General features: G+C 38.3%; 1 protein-coding gene across 1 annotated transcript in view; it reads left to right on the top strand.

Annotated features, from left to right (window-relative positions):
• The window catches only part of cdh13 (cadherin 13, H-cadherin (heart)), a gene marked incomplete at both ends in the record, with an annotated part of 198,310 nt that overhangs the window by 160,107 nt on the left and 16,534 nt on the right, over positions 1 to 21,669 (top strand). The window contains one exon of the mRNA XM_083762865.1: positions 13,335 to 13,588. Coding sequence (XP_083618991.1) covers positions 13,335 to 13,588 — 254 coding nt within the window. The remainder of the gene's footprint in view (positions 1 to 13,334; positions 13,589 to 21,669) is intronic.

Raw genomic sequence — 21,669 nt, 5'->3', positions numbered from 1 at the left:
TCCCTTATCATTGAAAGTGGTATGTGACATGTGACAGGTGACAGTTGACAGGTGACAGATGACAGCTGACAGCTGACAACAGCTGATAGTTGACAGGGAAAACACATGGCTTTTGTTATGTTTAACCCCAGCATTACATTTTCCATGTGCATATATACGTCAGTGTAATGGGATGTACAGTAGGTGTAGTGTAGGCTAGACAGTTAGGGGTGAGTCCATTTTATGTGTTTTCTGCTTATCTATATGTATATGGCTGTATGTATGACTGTCCGTATGGCTGGTTCGGAGGGTACACTCTAGCCAGACTTTTGTTTATTTCTTGGGTAAGTCAAGGATACCCCCACCTAGTGGTCAATTTCTATATATATATATATATATATAATTACAATGCAGTACCAACTATGCCCTGATGTGATTTTAATGGTTCGTGTTTTGTTTTGTGACTGGAGAAGGCAAGTGTGTTCCTAATGTTGGTGGTTAACGTAGGTATTGTATTATTTTTGGGTTTTGTGTTGTGTTTTTAGAATTTTGTAGGCTTCATGTTTGTCCTAATGTTTTGTTCAACGTAGATCTTGTATTATTTTTGTGTTTTGTGTTATGTTTTGTGAATTTTGCAGGCTTCATGTTTGTCTTAATGTTTTGTTCAACGTAGATCTTGTATTATTTTGGTGTGTTGGGTGGTGTTTTGTGAATTTTGCAGGCTTCATGCTGTCCTAATGTTGGTGGTTAACGTAGGTCTTGTATTATTTTGGTGTGTGGGGTGGTGTTTTGTGAATTCTGCAGGCTTCATGTTTTTCCTAATGTTTGTGGTTAAAGTAGGTCTTGTATTATTTTTGTGTTTTGTGTTGTGTTTTGTGAATTGTGCAGGCTTCAGGTGTCCTAATGTTGGTGGTTAACGTAGATCTTGTATTATTTTGGTGTGTTGGGTGGTGTTTTGTGAATTTTACAGGATTCATGTGTCCTAATGTTTTGTTCAACGTAGGTCTTGTATTATTTTTGTGTTTTGTGTTGTGTTTTGTGAATTTTGCAGGCTTCATGCTGTCCTAATGTTGGTGGTTAACGTAGGTCTTGTATTATTTTGGTGTGTGGGGTGGTGTTTTGTGAATTTTACAGGCTTCATGTTTTTCCTAATGTTTGTGGTTAAAGTAGGTCTTGTATTATTTTTGTGTTTTGTGTTGTGTTTTGTGAATTGTGCAGGCTTCATGCTGTCCTAATGTTGGTGGTTAAAGTAGGTCTTGTATTATTTTTGTGTTTTGTGAATTGTGCAGGCTTCATGCTGTCCTAATGTTGGTGGTTAACGTAGGTCTTGTATTATTTTGGTGTGTGGAGTGGTGTTTTGTGAATTTTGCAGGCTTCATGTTTTTCCTAATGTTGGTGGTTAAAGTAGGTCTTGTATTATTTTTGTGTTGTGTTTTGTGAATTTTGCAGGCTTCATGCTTGTCCTAATGTTGGTGGTTAACGTAGATCTTGTATTATTTTTGTGTGGTGTTTTGTGAATTTTGCAGGCTTCATGTTTTTCCTAATGTTGGTGGTTAAAGTAGGTCTTGTATTATTTTTGTGTTTTGTGTTGTGTTTTGTGAATTTTGCAGGCTTCATGTTTGTCCTAATGTTGGTGGTTAACGTAGATCTTGTATTATTTTGGTGTGTTGGGTGGTGTTTTGTGAATTTTGCAGGCTTCATGTTTTTCCTAATGTTTGTGGTTAAAGTAGGTCTTGTATTATTTTGGTGTTTTGTGTTGTGTTTTGTGAATTTTACAGGATTCATGTGTCCTAATGTTGGTGGTTAACGTAGGTCTTGTATTATTTTTGTGTTTTGTGTTGTGTTTTGTGAATTTTGCAGGCTTCATGCTGTCCTAATGTTGGTGGTTAACGTAGGTCTTGTATTATTTTTGTGTGTGGGGTGGTGTTTTGTGAATTCTGCAGGCTTCATGTTTTTCCTAATGTTTGTGGTTAAAGTAGGTCTTGTATTATTTTTGTATTTTGTGTTGTGTTTTGTGAATTGTGCAGGCTTCATGCTGTCCTAATGTTGGTGGTTAACGTAGGTCTTGTATTATTTTTGTGTTTTTGTGTTGTGTTTTGTGAATTTTGCAGGCTTCATGTTTGTCCTAATGTTTTGTTCAACGTAGATCTTGTATTATTTTTGTGTTTTGTGTTGTGTTTTGTGAATTTTGCAGGCTTCATGTTTGTCTTAAAGTTTTGTTCAACGTAGATCTTGTATTATTTTGGTGTGTTGGGTGGTGTTTTGTGAATTTTACAGGATTCATGTGTCCTAATGTTTTGTTCAACGTAGGTCTTGTATTATTTTTGCGTTTTTGTGTTGTGTTTTGTGAATTTTGCAGGCTTCATGCTGTCCTAATGTTGGTGGTTAAAGTAGGTCTTGTATTATTTTTGTGTTTTGTGTTGTGTTTTGTGATTTGTGCAGGCTTCATGTGTCCTAATGTTGGTGGTTAACGTAGGTCTTGTATTATTTTTGTGTTTTGTATTGTGTTTTGTGAATTTTGCAGGCTTCATGTTTGTCCTAATGTTTTGTTCAACGTAGATCTTGTATTATTTTTGTGTTTTGTGTTGTGTTTTGTGAATTTTGCAGGCTTCATGTTTGTCCTAATGTTTTGTTCAACGTAGATCTTGTATTATTTTTGTGTTTTGTGTTGTGTTTTGTGAATTTTGCAGGCTTCATGTTTGTCTTAATGTTTTGTTCAACGTAGATCTTGTATTATTTTGGTGTGTTGGGTGGTGTTTTGTGAATTTTACAGGATTCATGTGTCCTAATGTTTTGTTCAACGTAGGTCTTGTATTATTTTTGTGTTTTGGTGTTGTGTTTTGTGAATTTTGCAGGCTTCATGCTGTCCTAATGTTGGTGGTTAAAGTAGGTCTTGTATTATTTTTGTGTTTTGTGTTGTGTTTTGTGATTTGTGCAGGCTTCATGTGTTCTAATGTTGGTGGTTAACGTAGGTCTTGTATTATTTTTGTGTTTTGTGTTGTGTTTTGTGAATTTTGCAGGCTTCATGTTTGTCCTAATGTTTTGTTCAACGTAGATCTTGTATTATTTTTGTGTTTTGTGTTGTGTTTTGTGAATTTTGCAGGCTTCATGTTTGTCCTAATGTTTTGTTCAACGTAGATCTTGTATTATTTTGGTGTGTTGGGTGGTGTTTTGTGAATTTTACAGGATTCATGTGTCCTAATGTTTTGTTCAACGTAGGTCTTGTATTATTTTTGTGTTTTGTGTTGTGTTTTGTGAATTTTGCAGGATTCATGCTGTCCTAATGTTGGTGGTTAACGTAGGTCTTGTATTATCTTGGTGTGTGGGGTGGTGTTTTGTGAATTCTGCAGGCTTCATGTTTTTTCCTAATGTTTGTGGTTAAAGTAGGTCTTGTATTATTTTTGTGTGTTGTGTTGTGTTTTGTAAATTGTGCAGGCTTCATGTGTCCTAATGTTTTGGTCAATGTGGGACTTGTATTATTTTTGGGGTTTTGTGTTGTGTTTTAGAATTTTGCAGGTTTCATGTCGTCCTAATGTTTGTAGTTAACGTAGGTCTTGTATTATTTTCGGTGTTTTGGGTTGTGTTTCTAGAATTTTGTAGGTTTCATGTTGTCCTAATGTTTGTGGTCAATGTAGGACTTGTATTATTTTTGGTGTGTTGGGTGATGTTTTGGGAATTTTGCAGGCTTCATGCTGTCCTAATGTTGGTGGTTAACGTAGGGTCTTGTATTATTTTGGTGTTTTGTGTTGTGTTTTGTGAATTTTGCAGGATTCATGTTTTTCCTAAGGTTTTGGGTTAACGTAGGTCTTGTATTATTTTTGGTGTTTTGTGTTGTGTTTCTAGAATTTGTAGGTTTCATGTTGTCCTAATGTTTTTGGTCAATGTGGGGCTTGTATTATTTTTGGGGTTTTGTGTTGTGTTTTAGAATTTTGCAGGTTTCATGTCGTCCTAATGTTTGTAGTTAACGTAGGTCTTGTATTATTTTTGGTGTTTTGTGTGATGTTTTAGAATTTTGCAGGATTCATGTTGTCCTAATGTTTCTTGGTCAACGTAGGACTTGTATTATTTTTGGTGTTTTGTGTTGTGTTTTAGAATTTTGTAGGTTTCATGTCCTAATGTTTTTGTCAGCATAGGTCTTGTATTATTTTTTGGTGTTTTGTGTTGTGTTTTGTGAATTTTACAGGTTTAATGCTGTCCTAATGTTGGTGGTTAACGTAGGTCTTGTATTATTTTTTGTGTTTTGTGTTGTGGTTTAGAATTTTGTAGGTTTCATGTTGTCCTAATGTTTTGGTCAATGTGGGACTTGTATTATTTTTGGGGTTTTGTGTTGTGTTTTAGAATTTTGCAGGTTTCATGTCGTCCTAATGTTTGTAGTTAATGTAGGTCTTGTATTATTTTCGGTGTTTTGGGTGGTGTTCTGTGAATTTTACAGGATTCATGTGTCCTAATGTTTTGTTCAACGTAGGTCTTGTATTATTTTTGGTGTTTTGTGTTGTGTTTTAGAATTTTGTAGGTTTCATGTCCTAATGTTTTGGTCAGCATAGGTCTTGTATTATTTTTTGGTGTTTTGTGTTTGTGTTTTGTGAATTTTACAGGTTTCATGCTGTCCTAATGGTGGTGGTTAACGTAGGTCTTGTATTATTTTTGGTGTTTTGTGGTGTGGTTTAGAATTTTGTAGGTTTCATGTTGTCCTAATGTTTTGGTCAATGTGGGACTTGTATTATTTTTGGGGTTTTGTGTTGTGTTTTAGAATTTTGTAGGTTTCATGTTGTCCTAATGTTTTGGTCAATGAGGGACTTGTATTATTTTTGTGTTTTTGTGTTGTGTTTTAGAATTTTGCAGGTTTCATGTCGTCCTAATGTTTGTAGTTAACGTAGGTCTTGTATTATTTTCGGTGTTTTGGGTTGTGTTTCTAGAATTTTGTAGGTTTCATGTTGTCCTAATGTTTGTGGTCAATGTAGGACTTGTATTATTTTTAGTGTGTTGGGTGATGTTTTGGGAATTTAGCAGGCTTCATGTTGTCCTAATGTTTGTGGTTAACGTATGGTCTTGTATTATTTTGGTGTTTTGTGTTGTGTTTTGTGATTTTTTTCAGGATTCATGTTTTCCTAAGGTTTTGGGTCAACGTAGGTCATGTATTATTTTGGTGTTTTGTGTTGTGTTTTAGAATTTTGCAGGATTCATATTGTCCTAATGTTTCTTGGTCAACATAGGACTTGTATTATTTTTGGTGTTTTGTGTTGTGTTTTAGAATTTTGTAGGTTTCATGTCCTAATGTTTTGGTCAGCATAGGTCTTGTATTATTTTTTGGTGTTTTGTGTTGTGTTTTGTGAATTTTGCAGGCTTCATGTTGTCCTAATGTTTGTGGTTAACGTAGGGTCTTGTATTATTTTTTGGGGTTTTGTGTTGTGTTTTAGAATTTTGTAGGTTTCATGTTGTCCTAATGTTTTGGTCAATGCGGGACTTGTATTATTTTTGGGTTTTTGTGTTGTGTTTTAGAATTTTGCAGGTTTCATGTCGTCCTAATGTTTGTAGTTAACGTAGGTCTTGTATTATTTTCGGTGTTTTGGGGTTGTGTTTCTAGAATTTTGTAGGGTTCATGTTGTCCTAATGTTTGTGGTCAACGTAGGACTTGTATTATTTTTGGTATGTTGTGTGATGTTTTGGGAATTTTGCAGGTTTCATGTTGTCATAATGGTTGTGGTTAACGTAGGGTCTTGTATTATTTTTGGGTTTTGTGTTGTGTTTTGTGAATTTACAGGATTCATGTTGTCCTAATGTTTTTGTATAACGTATGTCTTGTATTATTTTGGGGGTATGAGAGAGAATATTATATTAATAATATATATTATATTATTAATATATTCTAAATAATAATAATAATAATAATTCTAGCAAAATTCTAAAACACAACACAAAAACCCAAAAATAATACAAGTCCCGCATTGACCAAAACATTAGGACAACATGAAACCTACAAAATTCTAAAACACAACACAAAACCCCAAAAAATAATACAAGACCCTACGTTAACCACAAACATTAGGACAACATGAAGCCTGCAAAATTCACAAAACACAACACAAAACACCAAAAAATAATACAAGACCTATGCTGACCAAAACATTAGGACATGAAACCTACAAAATTCTAAAACACAACACAAAACACCAAAAATAATACAAGTCCTACGTTGACCAAGAAACATTAGGACAATATGAATCCTGCAAAATTCTAAAACACAACACAAAACACCAAAATAATACATGACCTACGTTGACCCAAAACCTTAGGAAAACATGAATCCTGAAAAAATTCACAAAACACAACACAAAACACCAAAATAATACAAGACCATACGTTAACCACAAACATTAGGACAACATGAAGCCTGCTAAATTCCCAAAACATCACCCAACACACTAAAAATAATACAAGTCCTACATTGACCACAAACATTAGGACAACATGAAACCTACAAAATTCTAGAAACACAACCCAAAACACCGAAAATAATACAAGACCTACGTTAACTACAAACATTAGGACGACATGAAACCTGCAAAATTCTAAAACACAACACAAAAACACAAAAATAATACAAGTCCCTCATTGACCAAAACATTAGGACAACATGAAACCTACAAAATTCTAAAACACAACACAAAACCCCAAAAATAATACAAGTCCCACATTGACCAAAACATTAGGACAACATGAAACCTACAAAATTCTAAACCACACCACAAAACACCAAAAATAATACAAGACCTACGTTAACCACCACCATTAGGACAGCATGAAACCTGTAAAATTCACAAAACACAAACACAAAACACCAAAAAATAATACAAGACCTATGCTGACCAAAACATTAGGACATGAAACCTACAAAATTCTAAAACACAACACAAAACACCAAAAATAATACAAGACCTACGTTGAACAAAACATTAGGACACATGAATCCTGTAAAATTCACAGAACACCACCCAAAACACCGAAAATAATACAAGACCTACATTAACTACAAACATTAGGACGACATGAAACCTGCAAAATTCTAAAACACAACACAAAACCCCAAAATTAATACAAGTCCCACATTGACCAAAACATTAGGACAACATGAAACCTACAAAATTCTAAACCACAACACAAAACACAAAAAATAATACAAGACCTACGTTAACCACCAACATTAGGACAGCATGAAACCTGTAAAATTCACAAAACACAACACAAAACACCAAAAAATAATACAAGACCTATGCTGACAAAAACATTAGGACATGAAACCTACAAAATTCTAAAACACAACACAAAACACCAAAAATAATACAAGTCCTACGTTGACCAAGAAACATTAGGACAACATGAATCCTGCAAAATTCTAAAACATCACACAAAACACCAAAAATAATACAAGACCTACGTTAACTACAAACATTAGGACGACATGAAACCTGCAAAATTCTAAAACACAACACAAAACCCCAAAAATAATACAAGCCCCACATTGACCAAAAACATTAGGACAACATGAAACCTACAAATTCTAGAAACACAACACAAAACACCAAAAATAATACAAGACCTACGTTAACCCAAAACCTTAGGAAAAACATGAATCCTGCAAAATTCACAAAACACCAAAATAATACAAGACCCTACATTAACCCCCAACATTAGGACAGCATGAAGCCTGCAAAATTCCCAAAACATCACCCAACACACCAAAAATAATACAAGTCCTACATTGACCACAAACATTAGGACAACATGAAACCTACAAAATTCTAGAAACACAACCCAAAACACCGAAAATAATACAAGACCTACGTTAACTACAAACATTAGGACGACATGAAACCTGCAAAATTCTAAAACACAACACAAAACCCCAAAAATAATACAAGTCCCACATTGACCAAAACATTAGGACACATGAAGCCTGCACAATTTACAAAACACAACACAACACACAAAAATAATACAAGACCTACTTTAACCACAAACATTAGGAAAAAACATGAAGCCTGCAGAATTCACAAAACACCACCCCACACACCAAGATAATACAAGACCTACGTTAACCACCAACATTAGGACAGCATGAATCCTGCAAAATTCACAAAACACAACACAAAACACAAAAATAATACAAGACCTACGTTGAACAAAACATTAGGACACATGAATCCTGTAAAATTCACAAAACACCACCCAACACACCAAAATAATACAAGATCTACGTTGAACAAAACATTAGGACAAACATGAAGCCTGCAAAATTCACAAAACACAACACAAAACACAAAAATAATACAAGATCTACGTTGAACAAAACATTAGGACAAACATGAAGCCTGCAAAATTCACAAAACACAACACAAAACACAAAAATAATACAAGACCTACGTTAACCACCAACATTAGAACACATGAAGCCTGCACAAATCACAAAACACAACACAAAACACAAAAATAATACAAGACCTACTTTAACCACCAACATTAGGACAGCATGAAGCCTGCAAAATTCACAAAACACAACACCAAAACACAAAAATAATACAAGACCTACGTTGAACAAAACATTAGGACACATGAATCCTGTAAAATTCACAAAACACCACCCAACACACCAAAATAATACAAGATCTACGTTGAACAAAACATTAAGACAAACATGAAGCCTGCAAAATTCACAAAACACAACACAAAACACAAAAATAATACAAGATCTACGTTGAACAAAACATTAGGACAAACATGAAGCCTGCAAAATTCACAAAACACAACACAAAACACAAAAATAATACAAGATCTACGTTGAACAAAACATTAGGACAAACATGAAGCCTGCAAAATTCACAAAACACAATACAAAACACAAAAATAATACAAGACCTACGTTAACCACCAACATTAGGACACATGAAGCCTGCACAAATCACAAAACACAACACAAAACACAAAAATAATACAAGACCTACTTTAACCACCAACATTAGGACAGCATGAAGCCAGCAAAATTCACAAAACACAACACAAAAACGCAAAAATAATACAAGACCTACGTTGAACAAAACATTAGGACACATGAATCCTGTAAAATTCACAAAACACCACCCAACACACCAAAATAATACAAGATCTACGTTGAACAAAACTTTAAGACAAACATGAAGCCTGCAAAATTCACAAAACACAACACAAAACACAAAAATAATACAAGATCTACGTTGAACAAAACATTAGGACAAACATGAAGCCTGCAAAATTCACAAAACACAACACAAAAACACAAAAATAATACAAGACCTACGTTAACCACCAACATTAGGACAGCATGAAGCCTGCACAATTCACAAAACACAACACAAAATACAAAAATAATACAAGACCTACTTTAACCACAAACATTAGGAAAAACATGAAGCCTGCAGAATTCACAAAACACCACCCCACACACAAAAATAATACAAGACCTACGTTAACCACCAACATTAGGACAGCATGAAGCCTGCAAAATTCACAAAACACAACACAAAACACAAAAATAATACAAGACCTACGTTAACCACCAACATTAGGACACATGAATCCTGTAAAATTCACAAAACACAACACAAAACACAAAAATAATACAAGACCTACTTTAACCACAAACATTAGGAAAAACATGAAGCCTGCAAAATTCACAAAACACCACCCAACACACCAAAATAATACAAGATCTACGTTAACCACCAACATTAGGACAAACATGAAGCCTGCAAAATTCACAAAACACAACACAAAACACAAAAATAATACAAGACCTACTTTAACCACCAACATTAGGAAAAACATGAAGCCTGCAAAATTCACAAAACACCACACAAAAATAATACAAGATCTACGTTAACCACCAACATTTGGACAAGCATGAAGCCTGCAAAATTCACAAAACACAACACAAAAATAATACAAGACCTACTTTAACCACCAACATTAGGAAAAACATGAAGCCTGCAAAATTCACAAAACACCACCCCACACACCAAAATAATACAAGACCTACGTTAACCACCAACATTAGGACAGCATGAAGCCTGCACAATTCACAAAACACAAAAATAATACAAGACCTACTTTAACCACCAACATTAGGACAGCATGAAGCCTGCACAATTCACAAAACACAACACAAAACACAAAAATAATACAAGACCTACTTTAACCACAAACATTAGGAAAAACATGAAGCCTGTAAAATTCACAAAACACCACCCCACACACCAAAATAATACAAGACCTACGTTAACCACCAACATTAGGACAGCATGAAGCCTGCAAAATTCACAAAACACAACACAAAACACAAAAATAATACAAGACCTACGTTGAACAAAACATTAGGACACATGAATCCTGTAAAATTCACAAAACACCACCCAACACACCAAAATAATACAAGATCTACGTTAACCACCAACATTAGGACACCTGAAGCCTGCACAATTCACAAAACACAACACAAAACACAAAAATAATACAAGACCTACTTTAACCACAAACATTAGGAAAAACATGAAGCCTGCAGAATTCACAAAACACCACCCCACACACCAAAATAATACAAGACCTACGTTAACCACCAACATTAGGACAGCATGAAGCCTGCAAAATTCACAAAACACCACCCAACACACCAAAATAATACAAGATCTACGTTGAACAAAACATTAAGACAAACATGAAGCCTGCAAAATTCACAAAACATAACACAAAACACAAAAATAATACAAGATCTACGTTGAACAAAACATTAGGACAAACATGAAGCCTACAAAATTCTAAAAACACAACACAAAACCCAAAAATAATACAATACCTACGTTAACCACCAACATTAGGAACACACTTACCTTCTCCAGTCACAAAACAAAACACGAACCATTAAAATCACATCAGGGCATAGTTGGTACTGCATTGTAATTATATATATATATATATATATATATAGAAATTGACCACTAGGTGGGGGTATCCTTGACTTACCCAAGAAATAAACAAAAGTCTGGCTAGAGTGTACCCTCCGAACCAGCCATACGGACAGTCATACATACAGCCATATACATATAGATAAGCAGAAAACACATAAAATGGACTCACCCCTAACTGTCTAGCCTACACTACACCTACTGTACATCCCATTACACTGACGTATATATGCACATGGAAAATGTAATGCTGGGGTTAAACATAACAAAAGCCATGTGTTTTCCCTGTCAACTATCAGCTGTTGTCAGCTGTCAGCTGTCATCTGTCACCTGTCAACTGTCACCTGTCACATGTCACATACCACTTTCAATGATAAGGGACCCCCCCCCTCCCTGTGTCCCCCTCATGTATTATGCATACAAGCCACATCAAAGGAGTGAAGCCCCCACCCCTGTTTTTTAAAATCTAATTAACACATTCTGATGTCCACCTGGCACTTGAAACGGATTCTCAATAGCCACCTGGCACTTGAAAGGAGTGGAGAGAGCCCCCACCCTTGTTTACACAACACCCCTGTTTTTTAAAATCTAATTAACACATTCTGATCTCCACCTGGCACTTGAAACGGATTCTCAATAGCCACCTGGCACTTGAAAGGAGTGGAGAGAGCCCCCCCCCCCTGTTTACACAACACCCTTTGAAAACTGCCAGATGTCAGTTCAAAGGAATGGAGAGCCCTATTGTTTCCTTTTCACACCTGTATGCGGAATCTCTGCACCTGGCCCCGGTTGCCGGCAAGGCAGGGACATGTCACAGGGAGATGCATGGAGGAAGGGAGGGAACACACACACGCACACACACACACACACACACACACACACACACTGTCATGGAAAATGTGCGATTAGCTTTCATTATTTAATAACACTATGGTAATTATATTTATGATATATATATATAATATGATTTATGATTTATGGAATGTATGGAATTCAAGGAATGTAAATAATTGAATGCATAAATTAATTACTCATTTGCATAATTTATGCATTAATTGACTCAGTGGCGCCCCCAGTGGTCAAAAAGGGTGGTGTCTCACCACCCAATTATACTACTCATAGGGGCAGGAGCCTATCTCCTGTTTCTGTAGCCATGAGGCCCATAGGGGCAGGAGCCTATCTCCTGTTTCTGTAGCCATGAGGCCCATAGGGGCAGGAGCCTATCTCCTGTTTCTGTAGCCATGAGGCCCATAGGGGCAGGAGCCTATCTCCTGTTTCTGTAGCCATGAGGCCCATAGGGGCAGGAGCCTATCTCCTGTTTCTGTAGCCATGAGGCCCATAGGGCAGGAGCCTATCTCCTGTTTCTGTAGCCATGAGGCCCATAGGGGCAGGAGCCTCTCTCCTGTTTCTGTAGCCATGAGGCCCATAGGGGCAGGAGCCTATCTCCTGTTTCTGTAGCCATGAGGCCCATAGGGGCAGGAGCCTATCTCCTGTTTCTGTAGCCATGAGGCCCATAGGGGCAGGAGCCTATCTCCTGTTTCTGTGTCCATGAGGCCCATAGGGCAGGAGCCTATCTCCTGTTTCTGTAGCCATGAGGCCCATAGGGGCAGGAGCCTATCTCCTGTTTCTGTAGCCATGAGGCCCATAGGGGCAGGAGCCTATCTCCTGTTTCTGTAGCCATGAGGCCCATAGGGGCAGGAGCCTATCTCCTGTTTCTGTAGCCATGAGGCCCATAGGGGCAGGAGCCTATCTCCTGTTTCTGTAGCCATGAGGCCCATAGGGGCAGGAGCCTATCTCCTGTTTCTGTAGCCATGAGGCCCATAGGGGCAGGAGCCTATCTCCTGTTTCTGTATCCATGAGGCCCATAGGGCAGGAGCCTATCTCCTGTTTCTGTAGCCATGAGGCCCATAGGGCAGGAGCCTATCTCCTGTTTCTGTAGCGTGAGGCAGCTTGATGTACAAGTACACCCCCTGGACATGACACTAGTATGTCGCAGGGACTTACCCCCAATCCAACCCTTTGATGCTGAAGTGTCAAGCAGGGAGGCACTGGGTCCCATTTTTAGAGTCTTTGGTATGACCCGTCCGGGGATCGAACCCCGACCTCCCAGTCTCAGTGCGGACACTCTAACCACAAGGCCACTGAGCTGGTTTAAAGTGCTATGACTACATAAAATGCAATTCTAGTGCTGTCTACGGGATTTAAAGCCACTGGTCTATTTTCCTTGTTCTCTCATCTCTCTGTCTAAACCTCCTTCCATCATCATCATCATCATCATCATCATCCATATCTCCTATATCCTTTCTCCCAACTCCTCCTGTTCCATCCTCTGCTAAAACCATCCTTCCATCTTCCTTTTCCCAGCCTCTTAACTTCGAGGCCGCGGAGTTGCACACGCTGCTGATCAAAGTCCAGAACGAGGACCCTCTGGTTCCGGACGTGGACTACGGCCTCAGCTCCACGGCCACGGTCCACGTCAGGGTCCTGGACATCAACGAGGGGCCCGTCTTCTCCCCGGACCCCCTGCCCGTCACCCGCATGGAGAACGTCGCCGTGGGGAGCCTGGTGGCGTCGCTCAACGCCACGGACCCAGACATCAGACAGATACAGAGCATCAGGTATGTGTGGCTTGATGATGGTAAATATTGATTTGAAGCAAGTTGCACAAAGCTTTGCACAAAGCTCACAATGCGTCGCAACGCGACGAATTGTAGATTGGCTATTTTCTTGAGCTAATAAAGCTGTGATGGTCACTGGTTCAGAGTTTCACTCTGAAACGGAAAGCTGTGTGTTTCTGAATGTCCGCTACAGGTCCGCGAGAGACATGGCATTTGTTTGTTTACAAGTCACAGACAGACAGACAGACAGGCAGCAAAGCTTGTGGCTTATTTCTAACCTATAATGTTTTCAGATACATATTGCAGCGTGCCGATTAAGTTTAAAAACGGGTAATACACTGTCTGGATGTCATCTTGAATGAGGTTAAGAGCAGAGTAGTTCTGCAATCAAAAACCGCTGTGTTTGGAGGAGGGGAAAGGAACTGGTTGGAATAACGTGTTCCTTCCACGCGCTACGTCCAACCAGGGAAACTCCCCCCTGTCAGGTGAAAAGGAGCAACTTGGACACTCACGCATGAAGGAAGCATGAGTTCAAGTCCGTTGGTCTCCCATATATGGGGACTAGGTTGGTGGAGGGTGTGTAGAGCCCAGGATCACATTAGTTGATTGACACAGGGGTGAAAAATGGATTACAAAATCATGGGATAAAAAATATAATTTGAAAAAACAAAAATAGCTGTGTTTGGAGGAGCGTGCAGCGATGGGAACCAACCAGGTGAATGAAATCAAGATGTTGCCCCCGCGACCCGGCTAGGGATAAGCGGTTGGAGGATGGATGGGTGAATGGATGAAATCAAGATTATTGTTTGTTCATGTGGGCCTCGACACGTCATCACGCAGCGCGTTTTCCTTCAAAGGAAGTAATTCAAGTTGGATTTTTATATGTATTTTTTTATATCAAAATACACTAAAATGGCATAAACCTGAACATCTATTATGGCTGATGACCATGTGGGGACATCAGCGACACCTACTGTACATCAACCAGCAGGAGGCAGCACCAGCAGAGGAGACATTTTTAACCCATTTTAGACGGGAACCCCTTTTGGTGTGAGCATCATGTTATGCTTTAGCTATTGAAAAATAGCAGATCTACAAGCTCGTAGCGCACCACTCGGTGGTGCGCTACGAGCTTGTAGATCTGCTATTTTTGAAAAATCGAAGAACGACTGACATAGAAACATAGCTTTTTCAGAAAACTGTCAAGATGTAGAAGACATTTCTTTAATCTGATCTCAGGTCGGAAGGGGTTAACGGGCAATAATGGGCACTGTATTTTGCCCGTAAACCTCAAGTTTAGCAGCATATACAGTTAATATACGGTAATATACAGGTGTGATGGTACAATTCGGGAGTTTACCGGAGTTTGTTGGGAAGTTTAACGGGAGTTTCCTGTAATATAAACATCATGTATTCCATGCTTTTTGCGCAGTGAAGGCAGCTAGCTGGACCTGATGAGATTCAAGGCCGGTTCTTATGAGAGCATGCGCAGACGTACCGGGTCTTATGAGAGCATGCGCAGACGTACCAGGTGGTCTTATGAGAGCATGCGCAGACGTACCAGGTCTTATGAGAGCATGCGCAGACGTACCGGGTCTTATGAGAGCATGCGCAGACGTACCGGGTCTTATGAGAGCATGCGCAGACGTACCGGGTCTTATGAGAGCATGCGCAGACGTACCGGGTCTTATGAGAGCATGTCATGTGAAAGCAGGGAATCATAGCTTCAAATTGACATATTGGTTGTTCAGTTTGACCCACCGGTTTTGGAGATATGGCTTATAGAGTAATGTCTCAACAGCGAGTTGAGAAAACAGGCTTGAAAGGTTCACTTCTGTGGTCTCTAACATTACACCTATAGCTACATGTTTAAGCATTTATTTCATATTTACATGTCTTCTGTGGTCTCTAACATTACACCTATAGCTACATGTTTAAGCATTTATTTCATATTTACATGTCTTCTGTGGTCTCTAACATTACACCTAGCTACATGTTTAAGCATTTATTTCATATTTACATGTCTTCTGTGGTCTCTAACATTACACCTAGCTACATGTTTAAGCATTTATTTCATATTTACATGTCTTCTGTGGTCTCTAACATTACACCTAGCTACATGTTTAAGCATTTATTTCATATTTACATGTCTTCTGTGGTCTCTAACATTACACCTAGCTACATGTTTAAGCATTTATTTCACATTTACATGTCTTCTGTGGTCTCTAACATTACACCTACAGCTACATGTTTAAGCATTTATTTCATATTTACATGTCTTCTGTGGTCTCTAACATTGCACCTAGCTACATGTTTAAGCATTTATTTCATATTTACATGTCTTCTGTGGTCTCTAACATTACACCTAGCTACATGTTTAAGCATGTATTTCATATTTACATGTCTTCTGTGGTCTCTAACATTACACCTAGCTACATGTTTAAGCATTTATTCCATATTTACATGTCAATTTCAGCTCTGACACTTATTTCAGACATGCTCTAGTATGTGAAGAGTCTGTTTGTGCTATAAACTAATTTTTCTCCTCTGGCGAAAAGCTGTAATTTGCGCGATGGCAGGCTCTCAGTCAAATCTGGTCACATATACTGTATAGTCAGCAAATGCTTTGAGAAGCTGGTGAGGGAACACATCTTCTCCACACTACCTACCTGCCTCGCTGGACCCGTCCGTGGCACGCCAGATCCACCAATAACGCTGTTGCCATGGCGCTCCGCTCCACGCCGTTCCGTTCGCACACGGATATACAGTAACAAGCAGCTGAAGGACAGACATGTAGGCATGCTGTTCACGGACTACAGCTCAGCGTCTCAAACACCATGTTTCTCCCAGCAAAGCTCTGAGACCTGGAGAGCAACACCCAGGCAAGCTGGATACTAGACTTGGACCTGCATGTCAAACCGGCATCATGTGGCTAGAATGGGCAGCTTCACATATGACCCTCAACACTGACCCCGTGTTCTCACCCAGCCAGAACCAACAACTGCATTTATTTAATCACATGTGAAAAATGTGGTTTACAATATGTCGGAGAAACGGGTAAAACAATAGGTACAAGGCTGGGACAACACAGGTACAATATTAACAATGGAAAAAAGACAACCACAAGGTTTGTGCAACATTTCATGGCTCACGGCATTGAAGCTCTAAAATGCGCTGGACTTCAACACAATCCCAACTGGACAGTAGGACAAAGACGTTTTAATGAAAAACAGTGGATTAAGAACCTCAACACGGATTTTCCGGGAGGCTTAAACATGCCTAAAATCAGATCTTGAACACAACAAAACCTAAACGCAGGATTAAACTGGAGAAATCTAAAAGTGATTGGATCAGACTTCCTTCCGATACATGGCGAATGCATTTATTCCTTGCATTGTGCCTACAGTAGGCACAATGCACTGACGTTTTTTAATCCCCCCCCCCCTCCCTCTGCTCCCTCTGCACACGCATGACTGCACAGCCACACATGACTCCAACACCATCATCACGCATACACACCATGTTACTTTACAGTTTACAATTTAGAAGACGCTCTTAATGCAGAGCGATTTACATTAAGCAACAACAGAAAGCATGGCAATAATACATAACATTAGGGATGCACCGAACGGGAAATTCTTGGCCCGAAACCGAATACAGAATAATAGGATACAGTTGGCCGAAAACCGAATACGATTAATATTATATTTTATATCTTTTTTTTCCTATACCATTGCTGTCATGGCCCTACCTTAAAGCTATACCTGATTTGTGGCAAAATAAATGGTTATGGCAAAACTTAAATAATAATCACTATTATGGTTCCATAAAACATTTATTCAGCTCATTAATTATCACTATTCGGTGATATATTTTCTGCCTATTCTGGCCGAAACCGAATAGGGCGAAAATGCATTTTTAGCCATTTTCTGCCTAATATTTTCTGCGGCCGAATATTCGATGCATCACTACATAATGTTTATCATGAAACATGCGTAAGCTAAGAACGTAACAGTGGAGTATCTATATAATGAAACTATAAACTATAGTGTGCATACTATACAATACATATGTACTATGACGTGCTATGACTACATAAAATGCAATTATAGTGCTGTCTACATAACATGCTATAAGTCTGTATAAAATGCTATCTAAGTCTACATAGTTACCTAACTGGATGTTTGGTGATAGATTTGTTATAGGAGAAATGTAAATATTAGATTTTTCTAGGCTATGTTGAGAATAAGAAAAAGATAAAATGTAAACTCTATGTCATATGAAAGCAGGGAATCATAGCTTCAAATTGACATATTGGTTGTTCAGTTTGACCCACCAGTTTTGGAGATATGGCTTATAGAGTAATGTCTTGCAGAAAACAGCGAGTTGAGAAAACAGGCTTTAAAGGTTCACTTCTGTGGACTCTAACATTACACCTATAGCTACATGTTTAAGCATTTATTTCTAGTATGTCTTCTGTGTTCTCTAACATTACACCTATAGCTACATGTTTAAGCATTTATTTCATATTTACATGTCTTCTGTGGTCTCTAACATTACACCTAGCTACATGTTTATTGTTTAAGCATTTATTTCATATATGTCTTCTGTGGTCTCTAGCATTACACCTATAGCTACATGTTTGGGCATTTATTCCATATTTACATGTCAATTTCAGCTCTGACACTTATTTCAGACATGCTCTAGTATGTGAAGAGTCTGTTTGTGCTATTAACTCATTTAGAAAAAAAGCTTTAATTTGTGCGATGGCTGTCTCTCAGTCAAATATGTTCACAAATGATACTGACTTAATGTGTTCATAGGCTGAGTAGGCAGTGATTGTCTTATTTTTGTCACTATATGGAAATGTATAATTTCCGCAGAGAGGTAAACTGTGCCCAAACAGTCTGTCTCAGTTCCATTAGGAACAGCAGGTGGCCCTTTCGGATTTATAAACCAACAAGAAAAAACACAACTGTAAACAAACAATAATTATGCAGTTATTTATCCACACACTTGAGTCTGCCAAACAGCGGAAAAGGTGTTGTTTGTTTGTTTGTATAGAAATGTAGGGTGTGTTTTAGGCAGTTGATTTGAATAGGAAGGGATAAATATGTTATTGCTCTGCCAACTTTTCTGGCACCAACACAAACAACGCCCATGAAACACAATAGAAATCTATTTCCAGTAGCAGAGGAAATGAATGGTGCTACTTCACCGCCAGTGTTAAAAGCTTAAAGTACTGTATGTATTTGCATTTGTTGTATTTAACCCATTTTGGACGGGAACCCCTTTTGGTGTTTTAAATGTTATGTTATAATTTAGCTATTGGAAAAATAGCAGATCTACAAGCTCATAGCGCACCTTGCGCATAGCTTGTAGGTCTGCTATTTTTGAAAAATCGTGAAAATGTGGTGCAAATCTTTGAATATATATTCCTTTCAGAGCGAACGTTTTTAACAAAAATCTTTGCATTTGGGGCGTCCCTGGAACAACATAATACATACCCCCTTACATAGCATTTCTGTAGATTTAGATAGCATCTGATACAGACTTATAGCATGCTATGTAGACGGCACTATAATTGCATTGTATATAGTCATAGCACGCCATAGTACATATGTATAGCATAGTAGTATATATATATAGTTTATGTCTATGTCTATCTATGTATAGTCTCATAATATAGATATTCCACTGTTACTTATATATATATAGTTTATATGTTTATATGTATAGTCTCATAATATAGATATTCCACTGTTACTTTCTTAGCTTACGCATGTTTTATGATAAATGCTTTTGTGATGTATTCCCATGCTTTTGTTCTTGATTATTGTAAGTCGCTCTGGATTAAGAGCGTCTGCTAAATGCCTAAATTGTAAATTGTAATGATATTGGGGGAGGTCCTTGAAATGAAATAGTTCAAACTTAATTAAATAGTTACGTAGAAACATAGGGTTTTTCAGAGAAACTGTCATGTTTTAGATTTAGAAGATATTTGTAGAATCGAACTTAGGTCTAAATGGGTTAATTTCTCCTTTAGAATACAGTTCCCACGTGGGAGATTCATATTCTTCAGAACCAAAAAGAACATCAAAACACCCAGAAATGAAGTGGTTGAGAATTACCACATCAAACCCCAAAGATCAAAGACCATCTCAATATTCCAAACACGTTTGCCTTTCTAACCAGTGTAAATCATGTATGAATCATGTATCTTTGTCAAATTATGACAATCACTGAGTCACTTTAACCCATTTTGGGCGGTAACCCCTTTTGGTGTTAGCATCATGTCATGCTTTATAGCTATTAAAAAATAGCAGATCTACAAGCTCATAGCGTAGCCACCGAGTGGCGCGCTACGAGCTTGTAGGTCTGCTATTTTTTGAAAAATCGAAGAACGACTGACATAGAAACATAGCTTTTTCAGAAAACTGTCAGGATGTAGATGACATTTTTAGAATCTGATCTCAGGTCAGAACGGGTTAAAGCCGGACGCTTTGAATTATGTTTCAAAGAGCAGGAAAGACATGCCGATGGAACCCTGCATGCCTTTTCATTACGGCGCCATTTATTGTTTACGAACAAGGAGGGCAAGCAAAGACCAATTAGGGTCAGACATGACTTACCACGGCTAGCAAAAGGCTAAACAGGGCCAGGCAGAGCTAATTATGAGTTAACCCATTCTGACCTGAGATCAGATTCTAAAAATGTCTGTTTGAAAATGACAGTTTTCTGAAAAAGCCATGTTTCCATGTCAGTCGTAATTTGATTTTTCCAAAAATAGCAGACCTACAAGCTCGTAGCGCGCCACTCAGTGGTGCGCTATGAGCTTGTAGATCTGCTGTTTTTCAATAGCTAAAGCATAACATGATGCTATAACACCAAAAGGGGTGCCCGTACAGAATGGATTAACCCAGCGCTTCCTCACAACTGTGTTCAATTATTTACCGCCAGACCAACATAAAACAACGATTATTTTTCTTGCTGAGGCAGAGCTTATTGTGCCCACAAGGACGACACAACGACAATGAACAATGAACGTTACTGAGGCAGTTCCTGTAACAAACCTCACATAATAATAATAATAATAACGTTGCAGTATACAGTAGTTAACCCATTCTATACGGGAACCCATTTTGGTGTTAGCATCATGTCGTGCTTTAGCTATTGAAAAATAGCAGACCTACAAGCTCATAGCGCGCCACCGAGTGGCGCGCTACGAGCTTGTAGGTCTGCTATTTTTGAAAAAAATCGAAGAACGACTGACATTTTTTTAAATCTGGTCTCAGGTCAGAATGGGTTCATCAGACCAGTGTGTTGTCCAGTGGAAACCTTGTATGAATCTGATCTCAGGTCAGAATGGGATAATAAAAATGTTGCAGTATAGTTAATGATCTGAGGCTCTTCTCCGGTTCCAGAGCTTTTTCATACGAAGCTCTTGATGAAGTGGAATGGAAATAATCTCAGGAGCAGATCATGCAATTAACCCATTTAGGCCTGACGTCGAAATAAATAAAATGTCAGTTTTCTGAAAAACCATATGTTTCTGTATCAGTGGTGCCGAAAAATGTAATATGCCTCCGCCCTCCACATCTGAAAATATGTTGTTCCAGGGACCCCCCCCCCCCAGAAGCAAAGATTTGAGTTAAAACGTTCACTCTGTAATAATATATATTCAAAGATTTGAGGAACATTTTCACGATTTTTCAAAAATAGCAGACCTAAATGGTAAATGGTAAATGGTGCATTTATATAGCGCCTTTATCCAAGGCGCTTTACATAGATTGTGCATTACATTCACCCATTCACACACTGATGGCAGCGGAAACCATGCAAGGCACCAACTAGCACATCGGGAGCAATTAGGGGTTCAGTGTCTTGCTCAAGGACACTTCGACAGTAACTCTGGGGGAGCCCGGGTTCGAACTGGCAACCTTACGGTTACCATCCAGGCACTCTACCCCTGAGCCACCGCACCGCACTCTACCCCTGAGCCATAGATCCCCTATGAGCTTGTAGATCTGCTATTTTTCAATAGCTAAAGCATAACATGATGCTAACACCAAAAGGGGTTC

This window comes from Protomyctophum parallelum (assembly GCF_964188405.1).
Source record: "Protomyctophum parallelum genome assembly, chromosome: 4".
Lineage (NCBI taxonomy): Eukaryota > Metazoa > Chordata > Actinopteri > Myctophiformes > Myctophidae > Protomyctophum > Protomyctophum parallelum.
This window is presented reverse-complemented; position numbering and strand designations above follow the sequence as displayed.